Raw genomic sequence first — 24,782 nt, 5'->3', positions numbered from 1 at the left:
ACAATAGTTAAACAATGTTGTTTTGACTGTCACATAGTGTAAACAAGGCCCCATTGTCGCCCATCTCACCTAGTTGTGTGGCGTCAGTTGTGAAGTGTGTGACCCTTGTGGCTATTTGCTAGCTTGTCCTATGAAAAATGATTTGAGTTTTGAAAAACTCTTCTTTTCATTTTCAAAAAAATATTAGAAGTTTTAAAATTTACAATTTATTTACTTTTAAATCAATGGCAATCTGGCAAAGGGAATAAAGTAAAATGATCTGCTCTAATACAGATGGATCAGACCCGTGAAAATCCGGGATAGAAAAGGTCTTCAGCAACCCATGCTTGTCATAAGAGGCAATTAACGGGATCGGGTGGTCAGGCTCACTGACTTGGTTGATGCGTGTCATCGATCCCAAGTGCGTTGATCAATGCTCATGATATCAATCACTGGATTGCCAGATTCAGACTCGATTATTTACAGTCTGCCATCATATAGCTGGAATATTGCTGAGTGCGACGTTATACAACAAGCAAACAAACAAACAAACAAACTAACAAACAAAAAGACGGAACACATAATGATTTCTACCTTTTTTCAGCCAATCAGCAATGCAGACTTCATAGTTCCTGTGGAGATAGATGGCACAATACACCAGGTAGATATTCACAACATGTGGCTGCGTGGTTCAAGTGTTCTCTTGTCATGCTGAGGATTTGGGTTTGATTCTTAACATGGGTACTGATTAATAAGGACCCAGAAATGTTGTTGCTACATTGTTTCCAAGAGTGCTATGTGTTGACAACATGTACTACTCAAAACAAGTCAAAGAACACCCACAATGGGAAGGCTGTGTGTTGCAATACCTATCCGACATGACACATTAACTAGAAGAGCATAAAAGCGTTCTGTAACTTCTTTTGAGTAGTATATTTGCACAGATTTCAAAATGTGTAGGTTATAAGTCATTGACAAATGGAAACAGCTGTGACTTTCGGAAATTATTTGTGAATAATTTGTTCTAACTGTTTGATCACTACGGAAGTTAAGATATGTAAATTGCTAGTATATTAGTGTTGGGGAATTCTTTATACATAAGCAGTATTTGAAATTTAGGGTGTGTTAGTGTGGGCCTATTGAAAGGGTATTTGAATCTTTGGAATTCTGTGGAACTTTAACATAGGTTATGACAAGGACTCTTTCACGGATGCAATTTAAACTGAAATATTCATTGGCCTGTGTAAAAAACCCCGAAATTCTGGTAGTCCTTCGGTGCTTTAATATGAGACAAACTGGTGCCACTTTGTATCCCTGCCATGTTTTTCGTGCCTACTTTTGACACTGTTAAGAAACTGGTGTGTATCTGGCTGCTTCGTGTTTCAGGTGTACGTGCTAAAACGTCCATATGTAGATGAATTCTTGCAAAAGATGGGAGAGATGTTTGAGTGTGTGCTGTTCACAGCTAGTTTAGCAAAGGTAAGAACTGTGTGTTGTCCCTGTATGATGAACTGTGTGTTGTCTCTGTGTCATGAACTGTGTGTTGTCTCTGTGTCATGAACTGTGTGTTGTCTCTGTGTCATGAACTGTGTGTTGTCTCTGTGTCATGAACTGTGTGTTGTCCCTGTATGATGAACTGTGTGTTGTCCCTGTATGATGAACTGTGTGTTGTCTCTGTGTCATGAACTGTGTGTTGTCTCTGTGTCATGAACTGTGTGTTGTCCCTGTATGATGAACTGTGTGTTGTCTCTGTGTCATGAACTGTGTGTTGTTTCTGTGTCATGAACTGTGTGTTGTCTCTGTGTCATGAACTGTGTGTTGTCCCTGTATGATGAACTGTGTGTTGTCTCTGTGTCATGAACTGTGCGTTGTCTCTGTGTCATGAACTGTGTGTTGTCCCTGTATGATGAACTGTGTGTTGTCTCTGTGTCATGAACTGTGTGTTGTCTCTGTGTCATGAACTGTGTGTTGTCTCAGTGTCATGAACTGTGCGTTGTCCCTGTATGATGAACTGTGCGTTGTCCCTGTATGATGAACTGTGTGTTGTCTCTGTGTCATGAACTGTGTGTTGTCTCTGTGTCATGAAGTGTGTGTTGTCTCTGTATGATGAACTGTGTGTTGTCCCTGTATGATGAACTGTGCGTTGTCCCTGTATGATGAACTGTGCGTTGTCCCTGTATGATGAACTGTGTGTTGTCCCTGTATGATGAACTGTGTGTTGTCTCTGTGTCATGAACTGTGTGTTGTCTCTGTATGATGAACTGTGTGTTGTCCCTGTATGATGAACTGTGTGTTGTCTCTGTGTCATGAACGTGTTGTCCCTGTATGATGAACTTTGTGTTGTCTCTGTGTCATGAACTGTGCGTTGTCCCTGTATGATGAACTGTGTGTTGTCCCTGTATGATGAACTGTGTGTTGTCTCTGTGTCATGAACTGTGTGTTGTCCCTGTATGATGAACTGTGTGTTGTCCCTGTATGATGAACTGTGTGTTGTCTCTGTGTCATGAACTGTGTGTTGTCCCTGTATAATGAACTGTGTGTTATCTCTGTGTCATGAACTGTGTGTTGTCCCTGTATGATGAACTGTGTGTTGTCTCTGTATGATGAACTGTGTGTTGTCCCTGTATGATGAACTGTGTGTTGTCTCTGTGTCATGAACTGTGTGTTGTTTCTGTGTCATGAACTGTGTGTTGTCCCTGTATCATGAACTGTGTGTTGTCTCTGTGTCATGAACTGTGTGTTGTCCCTGTATGATGAACTGTGTGTTGTCCCTGTATGATGAACTGTGTGTTGTCTCTGTATGATGAACTGTGTGTTGTCTCTGTGTCATGAACTGTGTGTTGTCCCTGTATGATGAACTGTGTGTTGTCTCTGTATGATGAACTGTGTGTTGTCTCTGTATGATGAACTGTGTGTTGTCCCTGTATCATGAACTGTGTGTTGTCTCTGTGTCATGAACTGTGTGTTGTCCCTGTATCATGAACTGTGTGTTGTCTCTGTGTCATGAACTGTGTGTTGTCTCTGTATGATGAACTGTGTGTTGTCCCTGTATGATGAACTGTGTGTTGTCTCTGTGTCATGAACTGTGTGTTGTTTCTGTGTCATGAACTGTGTGTTGTCCCTGTATCATGAACTGTGTGTTGTCTCTGTATGATGAACTGTGTGTTGTCCCTGTATGATGAACTGTGTGTTGTCCCTGTATGATGAACTGTGTGTTGTCTCTGTGTGATGAACTGTGTGTTGTCTCTGTGTGATGAACTGTGTGTTGTCTCTGTGTCATGAACTGTGTGTTGTCCCTGTATGATGAACTGTGTGTTGTCTCTGTGTCATGAACTGTGTGTTGTCCCTGTATGATGAACTGTGTGTTGTCTCTGTATGATGAACTTTGTGTTGTCTCTGTGTCATGAACTGTGTGTTGTCCCTGTATGATGAACTGTGTGTTGTCCCTGTATGATGAACTGTGTGTTGTCTCTGTGTCATGAACTGTGCGTTGTCCCAGTATGATGAACTGTGTGTTGTCCCTGTATGATGAACTGTGTGTTGTCTCTGTGTCATGAACTGTGTGTTGTCTCTGTGTCATGAACTGTGCGTTGTCCCAGTATGATGAACTGTGTGTTGTCCCTGTACCATGAACTTTGTGTTGTCCCTGTATCATGAACTTTTTGTGTTGGCTGATGGCGAATCTTGGTACAGGTGAGAACGAAGCTGTTCACTGTATCTGCTTCTAAACCAACCGGGGCGGTCGGGTAGCCTAGTGGTCAAAGCGTTTGCTCGTCATACCGAAGACCCCGGTTTGATTCCCGACATGGGTAAAATGTATGAAGCCTATTCCTGGTGTCGTCCCCTGTTGTGATATTGCTGGAATATTGCTAAAAGTGGCGTAAAACCATACTAACTCTAAACCAACCACTCACGCAATACTTTCCACATGTCTACCATGAAGTTTCTTATGAATTATGAATGAAGTACCTTGGGAACAAAGAATGTTTTTGAAATTCAAATTATATTCCATAGTTGCGAAATTTTGGGTTGACAGATTGTTTGGTAGTTATTATATCAAATGCTATAAACTTGTATAAACTTGACATGCTTAAAAAAGCACAGATAATGTTAGCCTTGTTCAGAAAAATTATGAACAAATTTAAGTGCTCTAATATCATCTGATGATATCCTGCCCCATTGCTGGAACCTGTCACAAACACATGCAAGGGCAGGTCAATTGTTCACCTGAAAAAAAGAGGGATTATTTGATTCAAGTCAAAATAGTGATTGCATCGTACATCATTTTTGTCACGGATGCACCAAATTTGGAAATGTCCACCACATGTCTATGTTTTGTAATGTTTTCAGTATGCTGACCCAGTGGCCGACCTCCTAGACAAATGGGGGGTGTTCAAAACACGCCTCTTCAGGGAATCTTGTGTCTTTCATAGAGGAAACTATGTCAAGGTAGGTTGTTGATTCAGTAGGGGCGGTCGGTTAGCCTAGTGGTTAAAGCGTTTCTCGTCATGCCAAAGCCCCGGGTTTCGATTCCCGATATGGGTACAATTTGTGAAGCCCATTTCTGGTGTCCCCCGCCGTGATATTGCTATGGCTGTCATAGTCGACTGAATGAATATGGTGGTCATGCTCACTCACTTAGTTGATTGCGTCTCATCAATCCCTGATATAGTGGATGTTATTCATATTTGAGTCACTGTAACGCCTTAAAAGGCAACTATGCTTGTCGCAAGAGGCGACTAACGGGACCTGGTGGTCAGGTTCGCTGACTTGGTTGATTCGTGTCATCGATCCAAATTGCATGGATTGATGCTCATGATGTTTATCACTGGATTGTCTGGTCCAGGCTCGATTATTTACAGACCGCCGTCACATAGCTGGATTATTGCTGAGTGCAAAACAAACAAACAAACAAACAAACAAACAAACTATATTGTCTGGTCCAGACATTTGAAGGCCACAGTCATATAACTTGAATGTTGTTGGGTGTGTGTCAGACAACAAACAATCACTTCCCCGACATGGGGTCTGAGATGTGTTGAGATACTATGTTTTTCAAGATATGTTCATGGATGTCTTCAGTTTAAGAAATTTTGGGCAATGTTGTGCCATGTTTACGTTGACACTAGCATTGATACATTAGTGGAAGGGAGATAATCCATTGACGGTTGGATAATTTTAGGTGAATCAACTTGCTGTCATGCAAAGTATCACGGGACGTTTTCTTAGCTTTCTTTCAGGATTATGGTTATTATTATGATTATTATTATTGATCATGTCTTAATTCAGACTGATTGAAACCTTTGTTTGTGTTTAGGATCTGAGTCGGTTGGGTCGAGACCTCCACCAAGTTGTGATCGTCGACAACTCTCCTGCTTCCTACATCTTCCATCCAGACAATGCAGTAAGTCACACACTTCCTTCTCCGGGCACAACCAGTTAACATATTTAATGTCGTTCTCAGGTAATACTTCCAACTCTAAAATGTTCACAGCCTCATTTAGGTACTTGCATTTGGTATGTTTATTTATTCATTGCAGGTGATATTCCAAATTTTGAGACTTATCCTATCTCACACTATACATTTCTTCCTTCTTCTTTCAATCCTTTGTGGAAACGTGCTTGAATATAGTTTCCAACTTCTAAGAGACAGTTCACCCGAACACATCCCAGCATCACCATGGTCACCACCCACAAACTATGTTGCGATTGCCATGGCAGGTATAGTGTTGAAAAGCGTTGTTCAAAGTGTAAACATGTGATGGAAGATTTCTTCAACATGTATTTACACAAGTGCCATAGAAGAGAGATTGACTGGAGCTTGAAATCAAAGGACTTGGACAAGAACAAGACATCTTCTCTAAGAAAACAAAGAAGACAACCAAGCTTGCTGTCCCCTCCTCCCTAACAGTGAAACCACCTCTGGAATCTGTCAGTGGCCGATGGAGTTTCTTCTGTCGATTAATCCGAACCTGCCTCAACAAGGCCTCTGATCGACCCTCTTAGCACTCCTAGACTGTCTGCTACCAGTCAGCTTTGGTCTCCTGCGATGTTCAGGTTGATAGTGATCACTCATCTTCGACAAAAGCTACTCTGCTATCGATGGTGATAACCAGGTCTTCTACTACTACTAGTAGAACGTGTTCACCCTCTACTAAAAATTGTCAGAGTAAGGATCAGTCTCTCGTTTCTTCCAAGAGTCGCTGTTCCAAGAAAAGTCGATCTCACAATTTGCACTCAAAGGAAATTGTTCATCTGAGGGTCACTCACCGCGGGATTGACTGTCTCAGAATCGTTGGTCTGGTTTGCCTGATCGCTCTCGGGATCGCCGGTCAAAGGATCGCCAATTTGGGGATCAACCTTCTAGCGATGGACGCTCTAGCAAGAACACTACCGATTCTTCCAGTACCACTCCTGTTCGACATGACTTGACAGAGGATGGTTCCTATACAGACTCAGCCAAATATTCTTCTATTTTGGGTTGCTCCCAGTCCAGTTACAAGGATCGACATCTTCAATGGGATAGTTCCTGATCCTTTGATTGTCATCATCGACCAGATTTGCGTGCTTGGGATCCCTATCAGTACAGGGGTTTTGCAGACCACCCACGTGGCTGGGAGAGCTACCCCTCACACTTGGAATCATTTCCTACCTGGCGTGGTTATCCTCATGCTTCGTCCTTTCCTGACTGACGCTCCTGCATTGAATATTACCACCCTCCTGAACAGGATGAACGGTTTCATCGCCATCGCTGTGAAGAGCCTCTATTTCCCTTTCCTTCTCATAGATGTTCATCTCTGTCGCTCACTCGTGTGAATCGCCGTTCTTCGAGACACTTGCGATCTTCATCTCCGCTTTTGGTTTGGGTTCTTCCTACCTCGTCTGTGACGACCTCTTCCTGTGACACTCCCTACATCCACCCTGTGACCTACCTCTTGGGACCATCGAAACCAGGCTAGCAATCCTGCGCCAAACTTTGAATTGTTCCTTCCCTCCAAAATCGTTCTGGGCTACTGGTGGTACCTCCTCTTGATAATTCCAGTTCTGTGCCGGCTCATGCACAGACCATTTCTCTTAATTCCGCTGTTCCTCTCCCTCTGGATGTTGATCCTGCATAGTGTGAGATAGGATACGAGTGAACTGTTTTTTAGAAGATGGAAACTTAGTTCAAGAACGTTCCATCATAGGATTTAAAGAAGGAAGATATGCCGAGTGTGAGATAGGATAAGTATATAAATGTAAAATTTTTGGTAAAATTTACAATTTATCATATTCCTATCAATGAGATGAGGCATATTGCTTATGTGAAAGAGCCAACATGGAGTCCGTATCACAGGGGATGTAATAACATTTGAATTTACATTTTGAATTGGCGATTGATATCGGCCTTGGTGGTAAGAAATTGGAGTTATGTCCCTTAGTGCATCGTCTGCTTATCTTGCATTCCTATTACAATATCTTCCAAACAATGTGAAAATGTATTGCATTCACTTGCAAATTGATACATTTTACAATTTGATGTTATGGTTAATGATGAAAAGGTTATTATTTGGCAGTTTTCATGTCATATGAGACTTCCATAACAGCCCGAGGGCCAGTATTTTGGTTGAGGGTTGATTTGGGGTGTGACATGAAAACTACCTTATAATAACCTCTAATTATTCCCAGCAGATGATATTGCTATTTACTCCCCACAGATGATATTACTTTTTTTCCCTGCAAGTAAAACTGCTGTTTTTGTCTCACAGATGATATTGTAATATCCTGCAGGTGACATTGTGATTTGTTGTCTGCAGGTGCCCGTTGCCTCGTGGTTTGATGACATGTCTGACACTGAGCTGCTGGACCTTCTGCCCTTCTTTGAGAACTTGTCACGAGAGGACAGTGTATACACAGTGCTCAAAAACAACACAAACTCTCCTGCATCCACCCCGCCCTCATAGCGAACTGCCGCCCGGCAACACAATAACTTAACAAAACTCGTTTATGCAAGTTTTTATTATAAATCAGTGAATGAAAAGTGTGTGAATGATCAGGAGCGCCCAAGAGCAAATGTGAAATTGGACACTTGAAAATTTACACATACTTATCTACTCTGCTTAGAAAAAAAACAAGAAAAAAACAAAAAATGGCGACATGCTCAAATTTTCTGCCTCGCACTCATTGGTTGTGATGTATCACATGACTCATAAACCAGTGTTTGGTTGGTGAATAAAGAGGTTAGTTAAACCAAGAGTGGCCTGTGACAATCGAATCTTAGGTTGAGGAGGAGTTTGTCCAGAGGGAGTGAAAAAAAGAGACACTATTAGTGACAGCGATTCACCCTGCAGCAGTTATATGGCAACCTTGAATCACCTGTTCTGTCGAAGGATGATCAGATTATCCACAATGACAGGGATTAAGTTGCTCGCATCACGTCTGAGCTGGCCCGGGGAAAAAAAAACATCCGGGAAACACCATGAGATAAACTACAGAGGTGAAGAATGGTGTACAGACCAAGGGAGACAACTTTGGTGGTGGCAGCTTGCAGGATAATTTCGGTAATCTGGAGGAAGACAAGGAAAACATGGTTGGCTGTTGTTACAAGGAATATCATTGGCTAATGCTGATGGTCATGTTTTCATTGGCTGATGTATTGTACCTGGACTATTCAACCATGTGTTTGATGCCAAATGTTCATGTTCAGATTCAACCATTAACGCAAGGTGCACAACTATTTTAATTTCTAGCTTACAGTTAATTATAGCGCTACAAGTTCAAATCATGTGAGATGATATTCAAGAGAAAAATCTCAGAACACTGTTCTGAATTGAAGAAAAAATGGCAAAAATTGTTTAAAAGTTAAAACGAAACAAACCAAAAAAAAGAGGCTTTATTCAATTTGGCCTCTGAGCCATCATTCATGTGCAATGAAAGACTTTTAATATGTAAAGTTTTAACCAACTTGAACCGAATGATCTTCATGATTTGTTTTAGTGAAATTGACACTGGTCATGCATATATGTCGTGAAATGTTTATGGCAGGGTTTCTAGGCAACATGTGACACGATGTTCAAGGTGTTCTCATTCTATTCTGTGTGCATGCCCACTCTCTCTATATATTGCCTTGCTCACTGAACTGATGGCTGCATCCACAACAAACACGAAAACAACATTATCAAATATAGTGGTAAAAAGTAGGCGAAAAATAACTATTGTTTATAAGCAGAAAAACAACATAGTTTTACGTGTTAGTAAACATGGATATGAGAACATTTTTACATGTTTATGAATATTGAATGAAAAACATTGTTTTACATGTAGTAAACATGGACAGATCAACAACATTGATTTGCGTGTTTGAAAGAATCACAGGCTATTTTTGTTATTTCTTACTTGTCAAGAGAATCATAGACATTTATACTTCCCTAACAGGCTGGGATATTAACTTCTTCGGAAATATATCTGATAGAAATAAATTATAACTATGTAACTGATTTCTGTATGCTGTGTCTAATTTTACTAATGAACTGTCGGGGTGCAATTCTATCCCTGAATATATTGAGAATGTGCATTTTCAGTATCAACTGAATTTGATTAACTTTAATGGTATGTTTTCATTTTTGTTGTGGGCATTGCCATCAAAATGAAAATGGCAGCTATCTTTAAAGTTTGATCAATTGTCTACACAAGCATGTTGAGTTAGAGTTTGTATATGCGCCTATATAGAAGTCATCTACAGATATGTTATGCCGTGGGTTTTAATTCTTACTGTTGATTTCTTATTATGTAGTAGGAATGGTATTGGTACTGCAATGAACCATGTTTGTGAAGCCATTGATATATTGTCCAACAAACATAAGACAACACCCTAAATGATGTGGTCACGCCCCTATCCTGGAACTTACACTGTTAGGAATGTATCAGTTAGCACACTTTCCAAAAACTTACATCAGAATACTGCATCCTTGGGTGTACACTTCATAGGTGTTTTCCAGGCAAATAAAGTAACCTAGTTGTGGGAGAAAAAGTGTGGCCCTTCATGATTTTGACTTGACTCTGGACAACCAGACTGCTGCCACGATGCTCTCGGGATGGTAGAACGCTGCTGGGTGTTGTTGAAGCCAGAAGGTCATAGCTGCGGCTTGTCAGTAGCTAAACATTCATCAGAAACATTTCTCAGCTATCACATGTGATCATTTATCTTAACATATATTTCTTTGATGAGCCTCAATGTACTTAAACAATATAACTTCACTCAAGTTGACAGATCACCAGATTTCTCCCATGGCTTTTGGTGGGACATTCGTGTTTGGTTTTATGTTGGGAATGAATTTATCCCACGATGGCTTTCAAATTTGAATGTATTATAGTATTCTATCCTTGGTGCTTATGAACCATAAGTTTTATTAACGATTTCGTTTGCACCAACATTATTACCTTTGAGTAGTAGATACTGTTATTCACGTTTTGTTATTCGCTATAGACCCAAACGAAGTTCACTGCAAGATGGTAGGTCGTGCTTGCCTCACAAATGTCACTAGATGATGAAAGCAGTAATTTTAATACTTTATCTAAAAGATGATGATGTTGATGATGAATAATGTTTGTTACACGTAATCATGGCATTCACATTATTTTTAGTCATTTTCTTACAGATTCAGAATCTGATCTCTATGACATGCATTACGGTTTTAAATGTTGTTAAGACATATTTTTACTTAAGAAACCTATTGTTTACGATTAAAGATATGTAGTAGAATTTTATGAGTATGTGTTTATGAATTGTATATAAAATAATCGTTTTAGTTTATTTCAGTTTAAGAATGGTGATGAAATTTTCAATTTTTTCGTACAGTAAGACAAGGGCTTGTTAACAGATGAACACCTAATAGGTGCAATGCCCTTGGTGAAACACTCAGATTGCTGGCCAAACTGTACCTCCATGCAATGTTACTGACAAAAGGAAATTATTTTTGCTACTTTTGAAGATAATATATATATGCTTGTAATATAACATTGGCCTTGTAACTAGCTACTATTTACAACGCCAAAAGAGCAGTGTAGACGTCTAGTGTGAAACAAATGTTGAGGTTGGCCTATTGTAAATGGAGTTGATATGTGTACAGAGTAGTGGAAAGAGTATATGAATATATATGTATACATATGTAGATAATGTTATATGCCAGTGGTGATGCGTATAGTGTACATGCATGAAGTACTAGTGTCGCCCCTCCTGTTTTGATCAAAACAACCGTGTTCCCACCTAGAAGCTCTATATTAAATACTATCTTGTGTTGTTTCCTGCCCTTGTGAGAGTGAGCCATTGATGTACGTTGGTAGATCCTCACTGGTGTCAACATTTTCGTTTTAAGTACTTGTAGTTGTGTATACTGAATGTTTGTAAAAACAAACAGGGCCTTTCATTTTGTGTTTGATTTGTTTTCTAGGATTATGAAAAACGTTTTTGACGTTAATGTGTTTACCAATTTCCTGTTTTTGAATTTATTTTTAATAACTATATCATGGTTGTTGTTTATGGAATGTGTTTACTATACTGAGATGATTGAAAACACTAAAGGCTTGAAGGAAAGCTCATTGGATTCATCATTTTTGCTGACTGAACAAAACTGTGAGCACAAATGGTCTGTTATTGTTTGGGAAAATAGTTTTGATAGATGTTTATAGATTTTGAAGATTGAAGAACAATGTCTTCCATGAACTATTTTGCAGAAAAGTTAAATGACATGTCAGTAAGGGCCGATCTCATTAAATTCAGATGTTGTACTCCGAAACTTTACCTCTTTGGGTTAAGACTGAGGACACTGACATGGAAGGTTGTGTAAGGTGAAACCTGAACGAACTTTGACTGCCCAGTCTAAAAGAAGGGTTAGTGGGTTCTTGAGCCAATCAGCTGACAGCTTTCTAAAAGGATTCTGCATCATCTTTTAATACATCTTGATTCGGAAAATGAGATTTGTATAAACCCGCAGCACACAACCATACCTTTGATGGTACTCCCCTTTGGGTGTAGATACCACGGCTCTCCGAAATGACAATGTATGACATGTATATGAAATGTAATACGGCTCTATCCTTTCTACGTTGGAAACTTTCAGAAATCTGATATTCTAGTTTGAATGCCTCGTACTGAGGATCTCTGAGAAGATTCCACACTGTTGCTGATCAGTCAATCAGAATGTTCACTTGGCGCTACCTAGTAGAGATGTGTCCCCAGATCTTTGTGCCGAGTGGTATCGTATCAGAGTAAAAGATCTGATTTAAGCGAGAGTGAGTGAAGGCATTTGTCAACTGTTGATTTACTGTTATGTAGTGTCAAAACTTCATGTGTTGGTACATGCGATTGTGTTTCATGACTTGCATGGAAAATTTGCATGCACCTTCATTACTCTTACAAACTTAATAACTACGTGCCATATAATTATTGATCCAGTTGCACAGTTTCATTTATTTGGGTTTCTATATTTCAATATCAGCTGAGTGGAATCATCCAGAACATGGCCCAGTATTATTAAGGAGTAGGTTGTTTTTATTTACCTGATGGGTTGCACCAGTTGTTGGGGAGGGCATGTGTAAAACACTATACGGATATGTTACCTTGGGTAGGCCAGTGGGAGAGTTGCATCCCTTGTCCATGCCAGGATCAGCTGGTTTGTTGATTTGAATCCCAAATTTGCCCAGATTGTGATCATATTCTATCCCTACCAGTGTTAGGTTCCACAATACTTGTAATGGCCTACCACCAGCTAAACATTCAGCTTTTCTCCACATTGGGCCCCGAGGCAGTGCAGTATTTGACATACTGTTCAAAGCAGCATCAAACCTAATCCCTCACTCACTTTACCTAACTCCCAATGAACTCTTTCTTCTGTTGCTGTATTTATTTACCTATGACCACCCTCTTTTGTTGTGTATATCTACAGTGTATCTCATATTTACGTTTATTGATGTTTATCGATGTCACATGTTTATCATGTCTCAGTATGGAATTGTAAATAGCCCCTGTTTGGCTTGTGTTGATCATAACCTTTTTCTGCTTCTAGAGGCTTACATATTTATTTTGCGCAGTTACATGTATATAAAAGCTTTGCTTTTACTACTAAACCATTAATATTGTAAAATATCAAGACAACTATTTTTCTTTGAGTCTAGTGCCCCATGAGAGTATCACACGTTTTTAAGATTTTCCGAAAATGTTGAGTGATGCATATCTTATTCTAATTGTAAGGCTATTGGGTGGGAAATGTATTGTGTATTGTGAGAAATATATGGTTCTTGTTTGGGGAAAAGATATTCTTAAAAGAATATTTAAATTGATATCAAACTGATATACCACTAGCATTCTTGGTATCACTGCACAAACATATCATAGGCCTTGTACCACAAACACACGACTGGCATCTGTCATTATAGTGCACTGTAATCTCTCTATAGAGGCGGGCGTATATTTGAGAGATTATGGTAACAGCTATCATATATATTTATATATATAAATGTATGTATCTGAAATTATCTACCTGAATAATCAGAGGTGTACAATATTCTATCATAACCCAAAACTTTTTCTTTCTTTTTTGACGAAAAGGGAATTATGAAAAACACTTCGGTTTGTAACACTACCACTGGAAACATTCAAAATATCACATTTCGGAAAGATTCACTTTTTGTACCTGTTTCTAAAAACTGTTGGATAGCAATTCAAATGGTGCTCTGAAGTTTCCAGTCCAATAATGCTGATGGTAATGTAAGCTCACTGGGTCTCAAGGTTCATGTGATCATATGTCAAGGTGTCTGCCTGTTAGGAACATTTACATTTTCTGAGAGCGTCTGAAAAAACAACACTATGATGCTGAAACAATGCATAGAGGGTCACAGCAATGTCCTGTTCAAATAATGCTACCACAATTACAAATGTAAAACATGAATATTTGGGTCCCAATATGACTTTAAGCCTCCCATTACTTCTATTGAGCAGAAAGAAGGGCTGTTGCTTGTGTTATTTCTGTTGAGTAGAAACCAGACCGTAGTGTGGGTACAGTGAGTTTCCTTCCTCTGTGGCCTGTTTAATTTTGATTTCATATTATTTTGAAATTTCATATTAAATCTTGCACAGAATGAGGTGGACTACAGAGCCTTATGGCTTAACTGTTCGATTAAAAATCATTGTCAGGTAATGATAGATTATGAGACAAGCCATGTTGACTCTTTTTAAAAAAAACATATTTGTTTTCTTGACAAGATTTTATAAATTTTTATCAGGCTTATCTGAAAGTTATTATACATAATAGTTAAATATCTCTGCTGTCACGGAGGAGTTAATTTTTCTATAAAAAAATATTAAGATTTTCTTGAGCCAAATATGCTCTTTTCTTTAAATCAACATCCCAGAAGATAAAATGGTCTGCTTCTTATCTGTTGCGGTTAAGACCATCGTCGTCTTCATAACTTGTTACTGTTTTTTGTTATTGGCATGTTTCATTCAATTTTAAAAATATGGACTAACTCATTTTCAATTTAATATTCTCTGTGAAATTTCGCTGTTTGAATTGCATGCAATATTAATAATGAAATGATTGTTTTTGTTCATGTATCATTTCTATACAAAAAAGAACATATGTTAGTCTTGTTATGCTTAGTAGCTCTGAATTGTGTGAACTTTTTATGAATGAAGTAATGAAATAGACTACAGTGTTTGAGCTGCATGCGAGATTGAACATGTGACAGGGATCTTTGTTAGGCCAGACTTTTTTCAAAAATTTGTTTTCGAATCCACTGACTACAAAAAACTTGAAATGTGGAAAAAACATTTTGGTGTTCATTTTGCTGAGCAGTAAGTAAAATGTTAAAAAACCCAACCTTTTTTTCTGTCGCTATAAATTAAATATATTATTTGAAATTTTATTATTAAAACCGTTTGCAAATATATTTTAAAAACTCACACCACTTTATTTACCAGCTGTTAAAACTAAATAAATCCCTACCTACTTAATATTTTGAGGAAATATTTGAATTTTTTTTTTTTTTTTAAATTTTATTTTTTTATGTTTTGACCTGAAGTTTTGGGGTACAAAATCTGAAACCCCACTCTCTCTCTCCCCCCCCCCCCCCCCCAATAAAAAAGAAAAGAAAAGAAAAGAAAGAGTCTGGCCTAAAGATGATCCGATGTGGAAGGCCAGGATGTTTTTAAATGAATTCCTTGTGTTAACTGATAAGAAGCTGTAACATTAGTGCTGAACATGATGGGCATCTGTGGAGAAACTGGGCTCACTGGTCACTGTATGTTTGGCCAGAACTTCAACTATCTGCATGTTGTTCTTCATTGCTATGCCTGTGAATTCAGAAACACAATGAAGTGTATTGGTTCAAATGGAAACATTATAGTCAAAACCATACATTGTTATGAATACTGCATTGAATTTTATTTTGTTGATATCAGACTGTTTTATAAGTCATTTTGACTCGATGAAATTAATGAAATTGGATTTTGGGTGAATTATCTGAAACAAACCTGAAATGTTTTATACTGTGTTTACCTCAGTCTGGCTGGCTTGCTTCAAGCAGGTACTTGTAATTCTGGGTGTTCTATTTTGTAAGGGGAGACTACTCTGTCAGTTCTTCACCATCCCTATAGATGTGTTGTATATTTGTACATACTAGTATAGCCATTAAGAGTGACTGATTCAATGTTTTGACTTTTCTAAGCAATGTAATTTTCTATACATGATTATCCCCATTAACATGAGGTGATGGGTGTATAATGCATATTTTCTCTGATAATTTTAATATAAACAAAATAAAAAAGTTACACATCATTTTACATTCTTGTTCTTTGAGAGTGAGATGGCTCATTCTTTGATTGCGAGTGTGATAGTGAACAAGGACGTTGTGTATGTGTAAATGGTAATTAAGGGGCAGTTGAGTTGCCTTGTGTTGGTTGGTCATGCCATAAAACCAGGATTCATTTCCAACATGGGTGCAGTGTGGAAGTATGTGGAGACTCAATATTGCAAGAATAGGTGAAGTGGGTGGGTGAGTTTGGTTTTACGCCCAATTAGCAATATTCAAGCAATATCACGGCGGGGGACACCAGAAACGGGCTTCACACATTGTACCCCTGTCGGGAATCGAACCCAGGTCTTCGGCGTGACGAGTGAACGCTTTAACCACTAGGGTACCCGACAGCCCCAGAATAGGTGGAGAAATACCATTTTCACTCATGTTAGTTTAGGGACAGTAAGGGTCTGAGTGGCTGCTTGTACCAGGCCGGACTAATTCCAGTTTTGTGGTGCTGGTGCCAATTGTTGGCGCCTTCAGTATGGCGACCTGCATTCCGGGCAGACTCTAGCGACCATTTGTTAAGAGCATGAGCAATGATACACACCATCAGTGCACAAATGCATACCTTTATCCAGGTCACCTCTTATAATCATTCGGGGGGCAGTGGGGTAGCCTAGTGGTTAAAGCGTTCGCTCATCCCAGGTTTGATTCCCCACAAGGATACAATGTGTCAAGCCAATTTCTGGTGTCCCCTGCCTTGATATTGCTGAAATATTGCATAAAAGCGGTCTAAAACTATACTCACTCACTCACTCACTCTTATAACCTGTCAGTCCCCATCTTAGTTATCTCTACAACTTGAATTATTCAGCTCCCAGTCAGATCTTATACTTACCTGGCAATAGTTGAGGTAACACTGAAGATGGGGTGGTGTTGGAGAGTTAATTATGCCAAGACTTAATTCTCCAAGTATTGGTACATCTTCTGCAACCATATGTACAGTGTATGTCGCAAAATATTCCCTTTTTCTGACTTACGTTGAAATATCAAGAGAACTTTATTTTATGTCGGATGAGAGCATAAAAAGCGAACATAAGTCTTTCTTCTTCAACGGAGAGCAGGGTACTTGCATTCAGTTTGCAAAAACAGACAAACCAGTGAATGATATTGCGAGCAATGATCTACTCAACTGGGTACGATGACATGTGGTGCCTAGCAGGATTCCGGCTATATGACAGTAGTGTGTAAATAATCGAGTCTGGACCAGACAATCCAGTGATTGACATCATGTACATGGATCTACTCAATTGGAATATGACATGCATCGAACACAGAAGCCTGAACACTCGCTCCGTTAGACATCTTACGTTTTTTGTTTGTTTCTTGTTTAAGGCGGCACTCAGCAATATTCCAGCTACATGAGGCAGTCTGTAAATAATCAAATCTGGACCTGACAATCCAGCGATTTACATCATGAACATAGATGTACGCAATTGGGATCGATGACATGCATCACCTCAGTCAGCAATCCTGACCACCCGATCCGTTAGTCGCCTCTTAGGACAATCATAGTCGCCTTTTAAGACAAGCAGGGGTCACTGAAGACCTGTTCTACCCCGGATATTAGACGTCTTACAACAAGCATGGGTTACTGAAGACCTATTCTACCATGGATATTAGACGTCTTACGACAAGCAGGGGTCACTGAAGACCTATTCTACCCCGGATTTTAGACGTCTTAAGACAAGCAGGGGTCCCTGCATACAAGTTCTAACCTGGATCTTCTCGGGGGTATCAAGTACGTCACACTCCATGTGGTTTACGGAAACCAGCTTAATGGAAGTCCCATGCAACTCAGCCATGTGTGATTTATTAGACTCGCGCTTTGTCTGAATATATATGATTTTGATAGAATCAAGAAACTCCATTGAAGATAATGGAACGGCAGTGAGATGACTGATCCTGAACATGTGGAAGTCCTTGCAGACATCATTTAGGGCTATAGCATTACAGTTAGGGCTGGGCGGAAGGCAAAATAATATGGTTTAAGAACTGTCAGGCAGACCATGTGATCCATCGGCGTGAAGAAGGCTTGGGAACACAAGATTTCATAACCTGTTCTATGGGGCTAGAAGGTGTTTTACGACACTTCAAATAGAGCTGATCAAAATTATTTTTGAATCCCTTTGAATGGTAGAAGTGCTTGTGGCTATACCAGCCTGTGTTTAGCACTAGCCATGACTTATATACACGCTGTACTGGTAACATTGCTAATTTCATCTAAATGCAGCTCTCGGACACTCGACAGATTGCGGGAAAATACGAGTTACCTCCCTTTGACCATATAATGACTTTAGGCGATCCGTGTATTGGCTGGCGCAGGTCTATTATCACTCGTTAATCAAAGCCCACTGTCACTTGTTCCACGGACATTATGAAAATCAAAAATAATATTTTCCATGCTTATGATATATATTTAAACTGCAAGCGAACTGACAGTGATAATATGAGGCTTACACAACAACATTTGCATGAATGATAGCCGATTTCAAGGGCGACAACTCGTCGTTTGATAACATTTGATAACAATATGTCAGACATGGGACACCTCTGCTACACGCAAAACAAAGAGTCATAGTGAAATAAATCGGTACGTTAATTTCTGTCGTAATAAATAAAATAAAAATATAGTAATATACTATTGTTGACGGTGAAGAGAGCTGAGTGAAAATCCAGATTAGTTTCGTCTTCGTAAGGAGCGACCAACGGGATCGGGTGGTCAGGCTCGCTGACTTGGTTGATGCATGTCATCGTATCCCAAATCCCAATTGCGTAGACAGATGCTCGTGCTGTGATGGTCTGGTCCAGACTATTATTTACAGACCGCCGATATATAGCTGGAATATTGCTGAGTGCGGCAAACAAACAAACCGTTGAGGAATTTCGGCTCTAAAGTAACATCCGTAATCAGAGTGTTACAGTTGTGTCACGTGTATATACACGATTATCTATGGAGAAATACAGTTCTCTTAGACTGGTTACATTGTGTCGCATTCGTGCTTTGAGACGTTTGGAATAAAAAAACAAACTGTTTCAATGCGTGTTTATCAAGTATTACCACCAGCGAACGTAATGAGTGTGTGCGTGTGTGTGTGCGTGCGTGCGTGTTAAAATGTACGTATGGTATGTGTGTGTGAGTGCGTGCGTGTGTGTGTGTGTGTTATAATGTACGTATGGTATGTGTGTGTTTGAGAGAGTGTGTGTGAGTGCGTGTGTGCTTGCGTGTGCGTGCGTGCGTGCGTGCGTGCGTGCGTGCGTGCGTGCGTGTGTTATAATGTACGTATGGTATGTGTGTGTGAGTGCGTGTGTGTGTGTGTGCGTGTGCGTGTGCGTGTGCGTGGTATGGTGTGGGGTGGGTGTGTGGGTACCTACGAGTTTGTGTATGATGGTGTGCGTGACTTTATAAGTAATTTGGCGTGTGTGTGCGTGTGCGTGCGAGGGTGCGTGTTCATAACCCAACCTTAATTTTAAACATTGTGTTAGTATATGTCTTATTTTACCTTACCCAGATCATGACGTTATAATTTGCTTTTATGCTTAAGTGTCTCGTAGGCCAAACACGAGGAGACGAATCCGCGAGCAATAAATGATCGGGCATCGAAGTCTGTTCATTGCTACATGGATTAAAAACTCCTAATTACGTCGACGCTCATTATCAGCGCTCGTTGTGATATCACTGAACTCCCCACAGTGCCCTCCGGTAACCGGTGCCAGAATCCTTTCATAACTTACGGCCAGGTGCAAGCAAGACGTCGGTATGGCACTGCCAGGAAATTGCAACTTCACGTCTTGAAAATAATTTACACGGGAACAGCGCAGTGGGCCCCCTCGTTATTAAAGTAACTTTTGACACTAATTGACGTCTGGCGCGTGCAATGACGTCACGCAACACGATATGAGTTTTATCAGCGTGTTGATAATACTTATTAAATATGTCGCTTCGTAAGTGTGAAAGTTCTCGGCAGCGACCATGACGGTACATTACCCCGCAGCTCTCCTGACCGGGCTTGAGATATCGCTCCCGGAATGTTGGGGGATAAAGGGGGTGTTTGCGTTGAAGCTCATCACTTAAATTTAATGTTTTTATTGGTGTTTATTGATGAATATTGCTTGATGAGCATATTATAAGCATAATTCATATCTCCATGACACCCCTCTTATCTCATATATATCGTCGCTCACTCAACCGCCACGTATGAATGGAATACGGAAATGCGGAAGCGATAAGGGCGTTATTCATGGAGGTTATAAGTCTGAAGTAATTATGAATTGTAATGAACATGTTGTCTGTACAATATAACAGACCTGGCCATGAGCATTATCACAAGACTAAATAATATACATCCCGAACAGAAAAAAACCCTACCGTATATTCTAAAAAAAGCCATGAAAAATATATATAAAATTTCTAAACAAGATCCTACTAATCTTAACACTGTAAAAATAATTAAATAAATACATCACACAAGCCGAAGATTAGAAATCGGAAGATTAAATAAGATCTTTCCGCGTGGAATAACTCGAAATCTCCTTGTATTTTATAGAGATGCAGATTGCTGACATTTCGAATTAGAATTGGTTTCAAGTACAGTGTATACCTCATAAACTAGGGAGCAAATACATGATCAGGATGGAAGTTATTTGATCTTGATCTGGGTAGAAATTGTACAAATATTTAAACAGGGTAAAGGTAGAAATTATACATAACGTTTGATCATGATCAGGGTAGAAACTATACATAACATTTGATCATGATCAGGGTAGAAATTATACATAACATTTGATCATGATCTGGGTAGAAATAATGCATACCGTTTGATCACGATCAGGGTAGAAACTATACATGACGTTTGATCATGATCAGGGTAGAAATTATACATTACACTTGATCATGATAAGGGTAGAAATAATGCACAACGTTTGATCATGATCAGGGTAGAAATTAAACATAACGTTTGATCATAACCAGGGTAGACATAATACATAACATGTGATCAATATCAAGGTAGAAGTTAAACATAACGTTTGATCATGATAAGGGTAGAAATAATGCATAACGTTTGATCATGATCAGGGTAGAAATTATACATTACACTTGATCATGATAGGGGTAGAAATAATGCATAACGTTTGATCATGATCAGGGTAGAAATTATACATGACGTTTGATCATGATCAGGGTAGAAATTATACATTACACTTGATCATGATAAGGGTAGAAATAATGCACAACGTTTGATCATGATCAGGGTAGAAACTATACATAACATTTGATCATGATCAGGGTAGAAATTATACATTACACTTGATCATGATAAGGGTAGAAATAATGCACAACGTTTGATCATGATCAGGGTAGAAATTAAACATAACGTTTGATCATAACCAGGGTAGACATAATACATAACATGTGATCAATATCAACGTAGAAGTTAAACATAACGTTTGATCATGATAAGGGTAGAAATAATGCATAACGTTTGATCATGATCAGGGTAGAAATTATACATTACACTTGATCATGATAGGGGTAGAAATAATGCATAACTTTTGGTCATGATCAGGGTAGAAATTATACCCGAGGCGTATTGTGCATTTCATCTGGGAACTATATGTCACACGTCGCAGCCGCTTCTTGTAGACACGACGGTGACACACCAGCGGCACACCAGCGAAACTCCAGTGACACACCAGTGAAATACCAGCGTCACACCAGTGACACACCAGCGACACACCAGCGACACACCTGTGACACACCAGCGACACACCTGTGACACACCAGCGACACACCAGCGACACACCAGCGACACACCAGCGACACACCTGTGACACACCAGTGACACACCAGCGACACACCAGCAACACACCGGTGACACACCGGTGACACACCAGCGACACACCAGCGACACACCTGTGACACACCAGCGACACACCAGCGCCACACCAGCGCCACACCGGTGACACACCAGCGACACACCAGTGACACACCAGCAACACACCAGTGTATCACCAATTACTCACTACTGACACACTAATGGCACACCAATGTCATAGCAGTGACACACCAGTGACACACCAATGTCATAGGAGTGACACACCAGCGACACACCAGCGATACACCAGAGACACACCAGTGACACACCAGCGACACACCAGTGACACACCAGCGATACACCAGCGGCACACCAATGCCTCACCAATTACTCACTCCTGACACACTAATGGCACACCAATGTCATAGCAGTGACAAACCAGCGACACACCAATGTCTCACCAATTACTCACTACTGACACACTAATGACACACCAATGTCATAGCAGTGACACACCAGTGACACACTAATGGCACACCAATGTCATAGCAGTGACACACCAGTGACACACTAATGGCACACCAATGTCATAGCAGTGATACACCAGCGACACACTAATGGCACACCAATGTCATAGCAGTGATACACCAGCGACACACTAATGGCACACCAATGTCATAGCAGTGACACACCAGTGACACACCAATGTCATAGGAGTGACACACCAGCGACACACCAGCGATACACTAGAGACACACCAGTGACACACCAGCGACACACCAGTGACACACCAGCGATACACTAGAGACACACCAGCGATACACCAGCGATACACTAGAGACACACCAGCGATACACCAATGTCATAGGAGTGACACACCAGCGACACACCAGCGATACACTAGAGACACACCAGTGACACACCAGCGACACACCAGTGACACACCAGCGATACACCAGTGTCACACCAGCGACACACCAGCGATACACTAGAGACACACCAGCGATACACCAGCGGCACACCAATGCCTCACCAATTACTCACTCCTGACACACTAATGGCACACCAATGTCATAGCAGTGACAAACCAGCGACACACCAATGTCTCACCAATTACTCACTACTGACACACTAATGACACACCAATGTCATAGCAGTGACACACCAGTGACACACTAATGGCACACCAATGTCATAGCAGTGACACACCAGTGACACACTAATGGCACACCAATGTCATAGCAGTGATACACCAGCGACACACTAATGGCACACCAATGTCATAGCAGTGATACACCAGCGACACACTAATGGCACACCAATGTCATAGCAGTGATACACCAGCGACACACTAATGGCACACCAATGTCATAGCAGTGACACACCAGCGACACACTAATGGCACACCAATGTCATAGCAGTGATACACCAGCGACACACTAATGGCACACCAATGTCATAGCAGTGACACACCAGTGACACACCAGCGACACACCAATGTCATAGCAGTGACACGCCAGTGACACACCAATGTCATAGCAGTGACACACCAGAGACACACCGATGTGACACACCAGATACACACCAATTACACGGATATCACTGCATTATTATAATGCATACGCATTTACACCCTACAGCAAAGTGTGGCATATCGTTACGGGAATGTGCATAGACCATCACAGACGGAGCAATCTTTCTTTACATTAACAGAGTTTTATTACATTGTTTTATTGCATAATAAAATATGTTTACACACTTACACCTTTAACAATAAACTGTACTCCACATGGAGTATTATCTTCTGGAAGTGGCCAGGTCTCACGGGAAAGGACGAGATCTCCACTATCAAGTGGTTGGCAGCAGCGTTATCGCCTGTCACGTGACTTGATAACACACGCGCGGTTAAAGTTTATCTGTCTTCTGCTTGTTTACGAGATCATCTCAGGACTTGAAATAACAACAATTATCTTAAAACTTTGAAATATTTCTTGATGAAAATATTCGAGGACATAACAAAACCGAACAAAAAATCCAACCCAACCGAAAAATGATGACGTTCTATTATGAGAGCATAAAACGGAATGACAGGTGTTTTACAGAGGATGTTTTCAAAAACAAAAGTATACTGATACAAATAAATAAAGGAACAACTGGAAAAGAAAGCATTTGTTTTACAGAAAACTCTGAGGTGGTGAGATTTTATACACCATTCGCTACGTGAGATTAAAGGTTCTACAAAGTGATCTTAACGCTACGACGATCGTATGCCAATGTTAAAGTACGGAGTTACGATGACAAAAAATAGCGATATTCAACGTTATATATTCATCAGTTAAATACTTTTTGTTCTGTATTAATTGTTATCGTGTCAAGACCCATACACAAAGAAATTACTAATTCAATGGATAACTGTATGAAATACATATGAATGGAGAAGGTAGGTCACGGTGACCTAAACGTAAGTTTCAGGTTGCTGTCTCTCTTGTTCCTTAAAATCTCACGACCGGTGTCCGCTCGTCTGTCTCCCAGACCCAAGAGAAAACAAATGAATAAGGAGTCCAACTCAAGTCTAGAATGATTTGGCAAGTCTAGATTGCCTCAACTCTTCTCTTGATCTGGGCTCCATTTGGATTTTTATTTATTCATTTTGTGTGTATATATTTTTATATGAGATAACTTTATTTCTGGGACTCTATGTCAGTCTAGGTGTCCGCATTGCCCCGGTATGTCGCCTAAACTTGAAGCCTGTGCATGTTCCACCAGTCGCATTACTACACGTATTTCCGTCAACACGCATTTTTCATAGCCGATATCCGCCTCTTAACCCGTGTTTAATGACGTCATTTTCAATAACATTAAAGAGGTCGAACAATCCACACAATAACATTTTTCTAAACTCTTTTTCTTTGATCTTAGAAGTAATCAGGATCTTGAGTAGCGATTAAAAATTCACGCCGAATACAACTATAAACATTTCTAAGAAATACAGTCTTCTACCGAATTGGACGTTAAGCTTCTTAAAATGGAAATCCGATTTCAACACATACTTATTGCCTTGTTTACTCTAGGTCTTTATTGCAGTTCTATTGCGGGTGGCTGTATACACAACGAAATAATTACAGCTGGAATCGCCCGCTGTAGTTTGTTTAT

The 24,782-nt window shown here is 40.0% G+C and overlaps 1 protein-coding gene across 2 annotated transcripts in view; it reads left to right on the top strand.

Moving 5' to 3' along the window:
* Positions 1-9,358, top strand: part of LOC139463386 (CTD small phosphatase-like protein) — a 47,635-nt gene extending 38,277 nt beyond the window's left edge. For both annotated transcript variants that reach the window (XM_071244646.1, XM_071244645.1), the window contains exons 4-8: positions 584-640; positions 1,366-1,458; positions 4,330-4,428; positions 5,297-5,383; positions 7,776-9,358. In XM_071244646.1, the coding sequence (XP_071100747.1) occupies positions 584-640; positions 1,366-1,458; positions 4,330-4,428; positions 5,297-5,383; positions 7,776-7,922 (483 nt within the window). In that variant the 3' untranslated portion in view covers positions 7,923-9,358. The remainder of the gene's footprint in view (positions 1-583; positions 641-1,365; positions 1,459-4,329; positions 4,429-5,296; positions 5,384-7,775) is intronic.
* The last annotated feature ends 15,424 nt before the right edge of the window (positions 9,359-24,782 follow it).

This window comes from Haliotis cracherodii, unplaced genomic scaffold (assembly GCF_022045235.1).
Source record: "Haliotis cracherodii isolate W230 unplaced genomic scaffold, xgHalCrac1.p SCAF_16, whole genome shotgun sequence".
Classification (NCBI taxonomy): Eukaryota; Metazoa; Mollusca; class Gastropoda; order Lepetellida; family Haliotidae; genus Haliotis; species Haliotis cracherodii.
Note: the sequence above shows the minus strand (reverse complement) of the source record. Positions and strands in the feature narration are given on the sequence as shown.